This window comes from Pseudopodoces humilis, chromosome 23 (assembly GCF_049639895.1).
Source record: "Pseudopodoces humilis isolate 2021_Gansu_Grassland_sample_001 chromosome 23, ASM4963989v1, whole genome shotgun sequence".
Lineage (NCBI taxonomy): Eukaryota > Metazoa > Chordata > Aves > Passeriformes > Paridae > Pseudopodoces > Pseudopodoces humilis.
Window position 1 is genome coordinate 9,691,513 of NC_142222.1, and position 13,532 is coordinate 9,705,044.

The window sequence follows — 13,532 nt, forward strand, 5'->3', positions numbered from 1 at the left end:
TGGCACTGGGTTCAAGAGGTGACACATCTGCACATCTGGATGGGCTGGAGAGGCTGCTCAAAGGAGGTGCCTGCAAAGTGGTGTCTGACAGGGACACTGAACACCCCCCAGGGTACCTCCCCTGGAGAAGGTGGCCGCGGGCAGGTTCTCCTGGTGGCTCCAAGGCCACAAAGGGCATGGAGCCACACGTGTGAGATGCCAAATGCCACTCCCTACAGCAGGGAGGCACCAGCAGTGGGACTGAGAACTATTGCCACACACAGGGATGTGGGGAGGCAGGACCTGTCCCAGCTGCTCAAGGGTTTGGGGCTCATCAATCCCCCTTGGGTTTGGGATCGGCAAACCTTGCTCTGCAATGGGTCAAACATTGAGTGGGACTGGGGAGCAGGGCCAGACAGATGTCCCCCAGGGTGGCCCAGTGGCTTTCCCTGAGCATCACTAACGTTGTGCAGCCTGATGTATGATGTGATCTTCATAAAAGACACAGCACGGCAGGGAGGAGGCAGGGAGAGACAGAGCACACGCCTGCCTGCTCCATGTGCTCAGGGATGCCAGTGCTCGCTTGGCTGTAGCGTTATGCTGTGAAGTCCTGTCGCCAAGGATCACATCAACCACCCTCTCCCTCCCTGCCCGCTCTGCCTCTTGTCCCGGGAGTGCTGCAGGCGGGGCCCAGCCCTCTGCAGAAGAGGGCTGTTTCCAGCACGGTGGGTCCGGGAGGTCCCGGGGTTTGGTTCACACCAAAGGAAGGTGTGCGAGCGTGCCTGGGACAGAACCAGGCATCCTGGGGCAGAGCTGAGCATCCCCAGGGCAAAGTCGGGCATGTCCGGGGCAGAGATGGGCATCCTTACAGCAAATCAGGCATCCTGAGGCAGAGCTGAGCATTCTCGAGGGAGAGATGGGCATCCCTGGGGCAGAATCGGGAATCCTGGGGTAGAGCTGAGCATCCCCGGGACAAAGCTGAGCATCCCTGGGGCACAGCTGGGTATCCTGGGGCCAGAATCGGGTATCCTGGGCCAGAGCTGAGTATCCCGAGGCCAGAGCTGAGTGTCCAGGGCCAGAGCTGAGTAGCCCTGGGGCAGAGCCGAGGAGCGGCTCGGGCTGGTGCGGTGTCCAAACCCCGATCCCGGCGGCGTGCGGGGCTCCGAGGCTCCCCGGCCCCGGTGCGGGGGGGATGCGGTGCAGGAGGATGGGAGCTCATCAATAGTCACCAGACCCCGCTCCCGCAGCGTTGCCGTGGAAACCGGCGGAGCCGCCGCCATTGGCGGCCCGGGGCGCGGGGCGGCCCCCCCGGGGTGCCCGGCCCGGCTCGGTATTGATGGCTCGGCAGCGGCGGCTGCGCGGGGGGCTGCCCGGGGCCGCGGAGAGAGCCCGGCAGCCCCCCCGGCCCCTCCGCTACGTCATGGGGCCGGGGGCGGCGGGGGGCTGAGGGCGGCGGGAGCAGCCTCCGCACGGGGAGCCGCGGATCCGGACGGGGACGGAGCCATTCATTCCCGGTGCGGGACGGAGCCATTCATTCCCGGTGCGGGACGGAGCCATTCATTCCCGGTGCGGGACGGAGCCATTCATTCCCGGTGCGGGACGGAGCCAGCCCCGGTGCGGGGATGCTGCTGCTGCTGCGGCCGCCCCCGGCCCCGGCCCCGCCGCGGAGGAGCGCGGCCCGGGCTGCTCCCGCCGCCGCTCTGATGCCTTCGGCTTTCCCTTGCCGGCTCCCGACGCCCCGGGCAGCCCTGGACGATGCGGAGTGAGCCCAGCCCTGCCCCAGCCATGCAGGAGCCGGAGCGCGGTGCCCCCGCCGCCTCCGCCCGCCCGGACCTGGACACGCGTGAAGGCGAGGGGGGTGACACGGCCGGCTGCCAGCTGTCCCCGGGGTCGGAGCGGGACGGAGCACCCCAGCCCCAGGAAGAGTCCTCGGGAACCCCTCACGTCCCCCCGCCGGACCCGCAGCGGGTTCACTCCGCACCGGAGCTCGTCAGGCCGCCGCGAGCGATGGACCGGACAGACAGATCCCCCCAGGTGAGGCGGGGGTCGGGCTGTGTCTGCTCATCCTGGGGGACAGGCGGGGGAATGTCACCTCGGTACAAGACGGGCACGGTGAATTGGGAGCCCGGGGCTGCGGCTGAGCCAGCCACAAAACCATCCCCGTGGGGCTGGCACCTGCCACAGCCCCTGCCCCACAAACCGGGAGAGAAGGGAGCCTTTGCTGCCCTTCAGCAAGGATCTCCAGCTGCCTCTGTCCTGGAAGGCGCTGGAGCTGGTGCAGAGCCCACCTGGAGCACGCACAGCCCCGCACCAGCCAAGACTGAGCCATCCCTGCGGCATCTCCCCGTTCCGGCAGCATCAATGGCTCTGCAGGTGGTGACAGGGACATGATTCACTGCCACCCTCTTCCAGAGCATCCCTTCTCCTCTCTGGGGAGCGCCGGAGGGCTTGGAGCACCTCCGCTGCAGGAGGAACCAGTCCCTGCAGGCACCTCGGGGCAGTGCAATGCCCGGCCCCTGCAGCATCTCCCTAAAACCAGCCCAAAAGGCTTCCTCAGGGTCTCACCGCCTTGATCTAGGTGAGATCTAGGAAGTTCATCAGCTCACCCTGTTTAAGACAGTTTGCCACCCTTTTCCCATGGGGAACATCAGCCATCTTCCTAACAGCTCCTGGGATCTGGGGAAGCTCTGTGGTGCTTTTAAAATAGGGGAGAAAACAGCTCTTGACCTTTTCTTCTTGAGCACAGGGGAGAAGAGCTGACCAGTGCTGGTCGGGGTGTAGCAGGGCCGTTTTAAGCAAGGCTGTGCCGTGCTGCTGAGCCCAGCCTGGAGCAGCCTGCAGGAAAAACGGCGCCCCTGGAAATCCACTGAGGGAGAACATGATTTCACTCCAGCCCAGTTGGTTAAGGGTCTGTTCTGAAGGGCTGTTTATAGTGATGCTCAGGGAAAGACCACATTGAACCTTGGTCTCACTCTGACCCCAGCCCTGGCTGTGCCAGAAGCACTGCAGTCAAAATCTGGGACAGCAGAATGGGATGGATTTCTGCTCCCACCCCTCTTTTGTATCCCAGCAGTCCAGTCAGTTGTGCCAGACTTACTGTCTTCAGAGAATCCTGGAATGGTTTGATTTGGAAAGGACCTTACAGACATCTCATCCCAGCCCCTGCATGGGCAGGGACACCTTGCACTAGAGCAGTTTTCTGCAAGCCCTGCTCAGCATGTCCTGGAGCACTTTCCTTTGGGAGAGCCAGCTGGCAAGGGAGGGAGTGGGCGCTATGTCCCGGTGGCAGCCTGGCTGGGAAGGCTGGGACTGGGAGGAGGGCAGGTTCAGAGGGTGCCTGTGGGTGCTCCAGCAGCTGAACTGCACCTGTGTGGTGGGAGCTGTGCACTGATCCCTGCAGTGGATCCCCCATTGGGCTCCATGGAGGTGACTGCTGAGCCTCACTATGAGGTGACCTGCCATCCTTTTGCCTGCCGGCTTGCCTTGGTCCTTGCTCTGCACTGAGTGTTCTCCTGCAGTCCTGGAGGCTCCTGCCTGGCTGGGAGCCCTCCCATGGCATTCTGGCAGCCACATGGTAGTGCCACCACAGCACCATGTACTGGGGCAGTGCTGTGGTGGGGCTGGTGGTGCTGTGATGTGCTCTGGTGCCAGAGTGAGGGTGCTGTGAGACTGGTGTTACTCTGCTGCATCATGGCAGTGCCACAGTGGCACTGTGATGTCACTGGGGTGGTGCTGGTGGTACCATGGCAGTACCATCCTTAACATCGGTATTGATCTCCAGAAAGGTTATCTTGTGTTTTCCTGAGGAAAAAAAAAAATAATCCAGCAGTTTCTCCTGGAGCCAAGTGGTTTTAGGGATGTGACAGGCTTCCAGTTCAGGCCTAGGAGGGAGCTCAGTGCTGCTGTCCCCAGCAGAGCAAGTGCTCTGGTGCTGCTGGGCACCAGAGTGACACCCTGCAACCTGGAGACAAGGTGCTGTTTTAGAGCTGGGGCCAAGACAAGCTTGCACAGCTCCCTTCCAAAGCTTGACTGCTCCTGGCCAGGCTGGGACATGCCCTGTGTGTCCTGCTGCCAGAGCCGGGCTTCCTTTAGGACATTTGTCCTTGGGATGTCAGAGCTGCATTCTGTGAACAGGACAGCTGCCTCCAGGGACTCCTCTCCTGGTGTGGGGAAGAGCCTCCTGAGGGCTCATCACTGACAGAGTGGATTAAAGATGTTGATTTTATGTTGAAGCTCTTGCTGTGTTCGCAGCCTCCCCCATTCCCTCGGGGACAGGTTGTGGGGAGGCACTGACACTGTAGGTCAAGGTAATCTTGCCATTCTTGCCTGGGGCTCTCCTGAGTGTGGAGAGCTGTTGCCCTTCTCCCATCTGGGAGCTGGCAGAGGAACTCTGGAGCTAGGGAGGTGTGACAAGGGGACACACCTGGAGCCTCCTACCCAGCCCCTGCTCCCAGAAGGCTCCAGAGACGAAAGAAACTGATCTTGTCCTGACTAGGCAAGTGTTGGGTATCTCCAGGGGCTGGGATCCCACCAGAGGAATGTTCTCCATAGCCTGGTGGGAATTTTCCTTGTTGAGATTTGTGCCCACATCTCTCATCCATTTGTCAGGTGTCCCTACATCCCGCAAGGCACTGCAGGCTTTCCCAGCTCCTCGGCAGAGCAGTGTATCCCACCATGGCCCCACTGGGTAATGCTGTCTGGGGGTTGTCACAAGTGCATCCTTCCTCCTGGGCCTTTGGAATTGCTCTGATCTCGCTTCCCAAAATTTCTGTGTGCACATGAGACGTAAGAAATTACTTTCCTGCTGAGAATCTCCAGGCACTGCAGGGGTGGGATCCCAATCCAAATAATGAATATCAGAGAAGGAGAAAAACGTTGTCTGTGTAGGAAGAACGGGGTTAAAGTGGCACAGATACAGTCTGTCTGGAAATTAGAAAGTTCCCAGAATGATGTCAGATGGATTATAGAGCACTTCCCACAAGAACTCAATTGCCTGCATCTCCCGGGGGATGCTGCTCCAGAGGAATCTGCTTTGGCCCTGGAAAACTCAGGGTGGTTTGGGAGTGGGTTGCTGAAGGGAAGGCTCCCTCCTGGTGCCCTACATTGGACAAGGGAAGAGGATCAAGGTGATTCACTTTCTGCAAATTCCCTGCATCCTTCCCTTCCAGGATTGCTCATCTCCCCCGGCTCCCCAGCTCACTCATGGAAGGGATGAGCTCAGCAGCTGACCATTCCCTGCTCCCATCCCAGAACCACACAGGCAAGGGGCACAGTTAGGGTGTTCTGAGCTGGTTCTTGTGACTTCTTCTCAATTGCAAGAGGTTGCTTTGGATTTGAATTTCTTAAAATCCAAGCCTCAGCTTCCCTTGATGTCATGTGGAGCTAAGAATATTCAATAAATCTGTAAACCCAACTGAAAATGCTTCAATCAAGGAGCTCTCAACTTAGTAGGAATTTAAATAGCCACAAAAAGCTGTTGGTCCCAGTGGGGCTTAATAAAACAAAGCAGAGACACAGGAACAATTATAAAATGCTGGTAAATACCCTCCACATCAAGTGCTCAGGCCAAGCTACATTTAATGATAAGCTTAGTGCCTTTTGCAGGAATTTGTGGTCTTTCAAGAGCTTCAGATTTTCCACAGGGAAAGCTGGAAACTGTTCATTTGGTGTCTGAGGTGTAGAGCTGCACCCTTGACTGGGAAGGGTAGGTCAGCAGAATGAAAGATGGCAGTAGGACAGGGAGACCTTGGGCAATGGAGCCAGTTCTTGCCATTTCCTGCAATCCCAATTAGAAGATTGCAGTCCATCATGCTTAAAATTGGAGTAAATTAATTTTCCTTGGCTTGGCAGTGCTCAGCCTCATGAAAATGAAGGGACCTTAAAGCTCAGCCAGTCCCACATCCAGCCACGGCAGGGACAGCTCCCACTGTCCCAGGAGCTCCAGCCCCAGTGTCCAGCCTGGCCTTGGGCACTGCCAGGGATCCAGGGGCAGCCCCAGCTGCTCTGGGCACCTGTGCCAGGCACTGCCCACCCTGCCAGGAACAATTCCTTCCTATCTAACCATGCCGTAGCCCGGGCAACTAGAGCAGGTTTTTAGCCAACGAAAAGGAAAGGTGTTCTTGGGCCCTGGGAAGCTGCCAGGGATTTGGGAAACAGGAAAAAGTGGGTGAGAAACTGCAGTGCAGATTTCTGGGCAAAAACTGACTTGTGCATACAAAATCTGCCCCTCAACTCCCTGATGTACTCTGCTAGGTGGAGGAGCAAATATGCCTCTTCAGAGCTGAACATGGTGAGGAATCGAGTATTTCCACTTAATCAAAGCTCACCTGTGATCATGGGTGCTGCTGCTGAGGCTCTGTGGTGAGAAGGAGAGCTGGTGTTGACTTTGCAAGCCACGATCCTCTTCGAGCGCTGTGGCTCTTCTGAATGGGCAGGGGATTTACTGAGCTGCAGCTCAGTGGCTCCCAGGGTGAAGGCAGCAGTCTCTTGCCTTTATTGGGAGTGTTTCTTTGGATTAGAATTTCTGTTACAGGAAAGATGAGATACCAGAGAACAATCATCCCTGCTCCAGCCATCAAATACCAAACCTGGAAAGAACTAAATTTTATCATTCTTCACCAGGGGTTTGGGGGTTTTTTGCATGTTCACAAAATAGAATTATCTGACATGTGGCATCCAGAGAGAGTCCAGATGCTCCACAAAGACCTCAGGGTGGTCTGGGCCTGAGCCTGCAGTGCTGGGAGCTACACACTGACCTCTGCTTAGAGCTAAGCAACAAAAAGCTCCAAAAATGTCTTATAGTAAGCCAGTAGCCGTGCTTTAGCTGAAATGATTTGCAATGTGCATGAGTACACAGCGGCAGAGGTTGCAAAGTCCTTCTGTGTTTGCACTGAAGTTTTTCACACATTGCTTCCCACATCTACATTTTGCATTTTTCAAATATAGTTGAAATACTGTTGCATGAGCTACTTCTCTGCAGATTCAATGATTTGTTCAGCGGCACCCAGAAAATTCTGCAGTGGGGGAAAAAGACAGCTTAGATGTCTTGGCATCAGAATGTTACAGCCTGACCAGGTTTCATGGTACACAGCCTGTCTTCCACACATTCCCCAGGGGGGCAGTGAAACAGCAACATCCCCTGAGTGCAGTGGGGATGGAGCCCAGTCCTGCTTTACCAAGAGTGGAGCTTGGCCAAATCTTTTTGGAAGCTGGGAAGGGACAAGAGAGATACTTGTATACCAGTGTTCAAAGGGTAGTTGGTGTAACAAGCCTTGTACTTTTTTTTCACCTTACAAAATGCAGAAATATCTTTCTCACAAGGTGTGTAGGGAGCAAAGACTCTGCAGGGGACACAGGGGTGGCCAGGAGTCAGGCAGTGGCGCAAGAGCAGGAGGGTGATGTTCCTGTGTTTGAGGAGTGTTGCACAAGCTGGTGCTGCTGCAGGTTGGATCAGCTGCAGTTTGTGGCCACACACAAGGTGGGATAGCAAAACACTTTGTGCTTAACACAGACAGGGCTGGCTCACGGCTGGGGAAAGCCTGTCTGGGCTCACACAGACCCTGTTGTGCCTCCACATCATGCTCCAGGCAGGTCGTGGCCCTCTGGAAGCAGGGACGTGTCTCCATAGCCCACTGGAGAGCAGGGCCAGGAGAAAACCAGCCAGAAAACCAAAGAACTGGAGATACCAGCAGTGTCCAGCCGGATGAGAACCTGCACGCTGAGCAGCACCTGTCCCCTGCCAGAGTTCCCCATGGCTTCTCCAAACCCTTCATTCCTCACAATTCCCTGCCCTATTTATTTTCTATCTGATGGTGAAGGATGAAGCATCACATGTCCAGCACCTCAGGAGCATTTCAGAGCCACCTTCCCAGCAGCCGTGGGATATTTCAGTGTCATTTTCTCTCATCTCCTTGCAAATCCTCCTGTCTTTTGGATTTGCTGTCAAAGGTGAGGAATTGTGCCGCATTGCACCCTGGACCCGGCTGCAGCCTTGGATTTTGGAGAGCTGATCCTCTGCCTTGGGAGTTTATTTTCCACTCACATTCCTCCCTGTCTCAGTTTTGCAGGAACATTAATTTCTCCCTGGCTGGGAGGCTGGAGAAGCTGAGCTCATCAAAGGACAGTGAGCCAGGGCCATCAGGGCTACTGAGCTGATTATTCTCCTCCTGGAATAGCTGGGTTTGTGTTCCTGGGATTCATAATGGTGCTTCCACAGAGGGTTTAAAGATAGAGAGGAACTGGTTTTGCAAAATTCCAATTTTAGCTGTATCTCATTTTAAACACCCAGTCAGGAGCACACGAAGAGCTGGCAGTGGTCAGAGGGTGTGCAGGAGAGGATGCCTGGGGAAATGCAGAGAAACAGCAAATGTGTAGTGACTGCTCCCCTGAATATTCCCTCAATATCTTCCAGTTCATGGCTCCAGCACGTCTCATGCTGGAGGCAAGACTTTTGAAGTTAATAGCCTCAGATGGATTTTTTCTTCCATGAATTTGTTATGTGGGGTGATAAAAATCAAATAAATGAGGAAATCACAAAATAAGGGCAAGTATCAGGCTGGAAGAGGATGGGCAGCAGGAGAAAACGCTGACTGATGGGAAGGGGAGGTGGCAGCACATAGCACATGTGGGGAAGGCAAGGCACAATGGAGATGTTTGTATCTGAAAGCAGGAACGGCGCAAAATGCAGGAAGGAAGCAGGACAAGCATAGTGGGACACACTGCCTGTCAGAGGAGGGGCAGGATAACCAAACTCCATCCCAGGCATGTCTCTTACTTCTCCCATAGCTTTGGCAGCACTGTCCCTGTTCCCTGGTGGGGATGTGCTGGCTGGGGCTGGCTCTGCTCACTGACCAAACAGGAGCTCAGGCTGTTTCTGTCTTGCTTTTGACATGCAGTGAGGGCACTGCAGAAGAGCAGCCTGTGGAAAATAACTTTGTCCTGTGAGGTGGTTGATTCCCTTGAAATTGTCTGGAAGAGCAGAAAATGGATTGGCAGTGACAGGCATAATTTCCTAGTGAAGAGGACTGAGAAGTTAAGGGAACTAATTATTAAAGTCAGGTGGAACGAGCAGCTAAAGGGCTTTGACATGGTGGAGGCCTGGGGACAATGATTTCAAATGAAGGAGAGGCGATGGGTTTAATATATCCAAGACAGCAGGAGAGCTGGGATAGCTTCACCTGGGAAATCACTCTGCAAGGTGTCTGCAAAGGGGGGCTGTGTTCAGAGATGGTTCCTGCAAAGCAAACCCAGGAGCTGGACCCTGGATCCATCCTGCGGATGGAGAAGTCAGGGCATCTTGAAATTGCCAGTGGTTTATACACCTTCAAATTGTGTGTGGCTTCTACACCCTCAAATTAGGTTTGTTTTCAAATCACCTGTGTGCCCACCACCTGCTTCCAAAAGCTACCTGGGACCTTCTGCTCATGGGGCTACCTGGTAAATTCCTCCTCCCTGTCTGGCTTTCAGCAGTGATTTCAAAGCAAGGATGGGTTTAGACTTTGGCTGTTCCCTGGGGCTGGCTGGGGAAGCCCTGGGCTGGTGGGTGCCAGGCACAGCCCCAGCTGCATTGCAGAGCATGGCTGCAGGCAGTGCCTGCCTGATTTACTGGCACTCGATGGCCTCCTGCAAGTTTTCTGCAGGACTTTAAGGATTGTGCTGGATGCTGGGTGTTGCAGAGGGATTTTGCCTGTGTGACCCATTTAGCAGCCTGGCTGGGCACCTCTCCCTGCACAAGCTGCTGCAGCTCTCCAGTGCATTTGAAGATTTCAGGGGGAAAAGCAGCAGTTTTCTGGCAGCTGCCATGCTGAGGCTTTTCTTTCTTTGCTGTTCTCAATGCATCTTGGAGAAACTTTGGGCTCTACCTGTCAAAAGAGATGACAGATGATGCTGATACCCCGGTAATGGAGGCTTCAAAGACATGTGCCTGCTGCTCTCCTCCCTCAGCATCCCTGCTGTTCTGCTCCTGCCTTCCTCTCATTTTAGAAACTTTCCCTGTGGCAAAAGACCGCGTCACTTGTGTTAATTTTTAGGTTGATTTTTTAGTGGCCAAGGATGCTCCTGATCTGGGTAATGTGGCTGCCTGGAGACCATCTCCAGCCAGCTCATGGAAAACCTCTCTGACCAAGGAATGCATTTGGATTCCAGCTCCTACTGACACTTCTATATGTCTTCATCTAGATGAGTGACTTTGTGGGGAGCCTCTGTGTCTCTCCTCCCTAATGATTTCTTCCAGCTCCCCATGAAAAGCAGCGTGGGACCCCTGAGTGCAGCCAGCAGCGAGGCTGCACTGTCCAGCGCGGGATCCTTAAGGAGCTGCAGAGTGGTTGATAAATTAAAAGCCATTTCATTATAGGAAATGAATGTTTAATGAATGTGGGATGACGTCTGGACAGCCCTTCAGTTCCAGGCTCTCCGTGGTCTTGGAGGAAGGCTCAGCTGCCACAGCCAGTGCTGGTTTAGAGCCAACGGGAAGGTTTGGCAAAGCTTCCGTGGCAGTGAGGTCCCTGCGCGGGACAGACGTCCTGGCACAGCAAGGATCTCCTGCCTCCTCGTCCTCTCGCTGCTGCTGTCCCTTGTGCCTCTCTGGGCAAAGCCCCAGGGAGCTGTGGCTGCAGAGGGACGTGCTGGCACAGGGGAGCCTTGGCCCCGTGCCTGGCCCCAGCCTGGAGCACACAGCCACACTCTTCTGCTCCGTGGCACCTTGCCCGGGGAGGTGGCAACATCCACAGAATGGGAAGGGACCTGCCAGCCTTTGCCATGTCATGGGCTCTGGAGTCGTGACACCAAACCTGAGCTGAGCTGGGGACAGCCTGGCGTGGTGGGGGTGAGGGGTTATGAGCCTTTGCATCCTGCCCCGATGAAATGCTTTATGGCTACAGAAATGGGATTTCAAATGCAGAAATTTGAATGTAGGTACCCAAAATATCCCCATGCCACACTGGAGGTGCTGACTGTCCCCTCCTGAAATGCTGCTGATGTCATAAGCCCTGGCTGCCTGCTGGGGGAGGCAGGAGCACATCAGCTCTCCTGCTCCCATCTCAGCACAGGGGCTGCTGGCTCACAGTGCGAGCCCTGTCTCAGGGCAACCACAGACAAGAATTTTGAGGCCTCTTGGCAGTGGCAAGGAGGCGGAAATAATGCACTTTGACTTCATCACGGGGCTGCCTGCTTGGCTCTGGGGGTGGCAGCAGGGGGCCAGCCTGAGGCTCTGCCATGCACAGCACAGGAGATGCTGGCAGGACCACTCTCTCCGTGGACCTGCTGTGCTTTGTCCCCTCTTTATCACCTGCAGTGCCCCCTATGTGGATTCCCAGGCCGAGGAAGTGCTTTGCTGCTCCTGGAGCTGGTGATGGGGGAAATGGTCTCCGGGACACCTCACTGTCCCTGTAAATCTGCAAGGATGGGGCTGATGCTGCAGGAGCTGGTACTGGGCACAAAGCTGTGCTCATGGCTCCCAGAGGAGCTTCTTGGCATCTCTGAGATGCTGGGTCCAGGGATTTCCTTTGTTTCTGGACCTACTCTGACCATCCCTGGATAAGCCCTAAGTTGTTGGAGAGCAGGAGAGGGCATCCAGGTGCTGTAGTGTGATGTCCCCAGGAATGGTGGCCTGGAGTGCCTAGGAGGGGAAAAAAAATAGAGGAAGATGTATTCTTGCTTTCCCATATGTGGGTAGCAGTACAGTCTCCTTCTCTGGGGCATTTCACTCCAGCTTTCACAAACCTGGGATTCCTGTGGGGACGGTGGACATCTACAAACCACGCTGCCAAAAGCCTGTCAGCTCGTGGCACGTCATATCCTGGTGTCTCAAGGGGTTGATGGCACCAGAGACACCACGTGAGGCTGATGGAACGGCTGGGTGTCAGCTTCTGATTTTTGTTGTTGTTGTTGTTGTTGTTTTCAAACTCCTTCAGCTGTGTTTTCCCTCTCTGCTTTGTCAAGGCATTTCCATACAGGTGTGGGAGGCTGGGAGAGCCATGGGCATGGCACCACGCTGGGGAATTCAGCAGCAGGGCACTTTGTGGCGCTGGTCTCATGCCCTATCTCTACAATGGACGCGATGGAGAAACCAGTTTTGTTCAAAAGTGTAATAAGTTTTAGCCAGTCTCAGACATCCTAGAGCTGAACTCCTGTCTGAGCACTTGCTACCCAGAAAGCTTGGGCAGCATTCCTTTGGGAGCGAGGGATGTTTCCCCTCCAGCTTTGGCTGCAAAACTGCAGGGCAGAGCTCTGCCCACCCGGAAGGTCACGGCCACTCGGACTTGTTGGGCTCTGGGAGTGGGTCCTGCAAGACCTGCCTGGCTGCTGGGAACACAAGTGGCTGGATGTTCCTGAGGCACTGCCATATGGCAGCTGTGAAGCAACAGCTCGGCTCTGAGCTTTGCTAACGCCCAGAAATCCTCGCTGGAGCCGGCTCCGGCAGCGAGCCTGCGGTGAGCTGCTCTCGGCAGGAAGCAACAACCACAAAACTCTATATACAGCTCCTGACAGAGCTGCTGCTGCTGCTTTTGAGGTGGCAAAATGAAGGTGGTGTTTGCAAAGAATCTTGCATGTCACCTTCTTCTGGAGCCAAGGCTGACACAGAGAGGAAGATCTGGGCTCTGGCTCCTGGGCACTCTCCTGGGCCAAACACGAGTGCTGGCGTGGGGAAGAGGCCAAGGAAGTCTGGTTGCCTCCAAAGTTGTGTGTTGCTGGGGGCCACTGGGTCCCTTAGCCGTGGGGAGCAGCACACATGTCTGCAGTGCCAAGGGCTGTATTCTGCCTGCCTGGGTCTTGCTGGCTCTGCCTGTGTTTCACCTGAGTCTGTCTGGATGGTGGCATAGCTCAGAATAACAGAGGGGTCTGGGCTTTTTCCCTGGATGGAAGTTAAAAGAATTCTTAAAGCCATGGAGATGGCAGCTGTCACCCTCAGGGTGGCCTCAAAGGCCGGTTGTCCCCCCGTGGACGTGCAGCCCTTTGGCTCCTCCTGAAATCAGTCCCCACATCCCAAACTTTGCCACCAGCACCCTGACCCTGCCAGCCATTGGCACGGGCTCACCACGGGGCTGGGGCTGCTTTGAGGCTGCAGCCCCTCTGCCACTGCCCCTGGTGAATCCTGTGATCCTGCAGGACCTGCAGTCCCTGCCCCAGGCAGGTGAAGCCCTGCCTTGCCTCTCTGTGCTGTTTTGCAGAGTGGGGCTGACTACAGCTTCCTGGTGAGCCAGAACACAAAGCTCCTGAGCGCGCTGGAGGACCTGCGGCACCGCTGCTCCAGCCTGGCCCAGGAGAACAGCTTGCTGGTGAGCAGGAGGTGTGGTTGTGGGGTGCTCTGTGGGGAGGGAGTCCTGGACACAGAGAGCTGCTCTTGGCTGCCAGCTCTGTGAGATCACAGAATCACAGAACGTGCTGAGTGGGAAGGCGTCCACAAGAATCATCAAGTCCAACTCCTGGCCCTCACAGAACCATCCCCAAGAGTCACACCATGTGCAGGACTATTGTTCAAATGCTTCTTGAATTGACGGGATAGTCTGGGCAGTGCCAGAGGACAGAGGAGGTCTGGGTGCTCTCTGGGTCCCCTG

The 13,532-nt window shown here is 55.7% G+C and overlaps 1 protein-coding gene across 11 annotated transcripts in view; it reads left to right on the forward strand.

Annotated features, from left to right (window-relative positions):
- Window positions 1–1,467: 1,467 nt before the first annotated feature.
- The window catches only part of TSPOAP1 (TSPO associated protein 1), a 55,653-nt gene continuing 43,588 nt past the window's right edge, over window positions 1,468–13,532 (forward strand). For 5 of the 11 annotated variants that reach the window (XR_015774421.1, XM_088066084.1, XM_088066087.1 and 2 more), the window contains exons 1-2: window positions 1,470–2,013; window positions 13,146–13,253. Coding sequence is in view for 10 of the 11 variants with exons in the window: in XM_088066084.1 (XP_087922210.1) it covers window positions 1,735–2,013; window positions 13,146–13,253 (387 nt within the window). In the remaining variant the exon portion in view is untranslated. Of the gene's footprint in view, window positions 2,014–13,145; window positions 13,254–13,532 lie in introns of all 11 variants that reach the window. The other 6 variants (XM_088066095.1, XM_088066085.1, XM_088066086.1 and 3 more) reach the window with 3 other exon arrangements.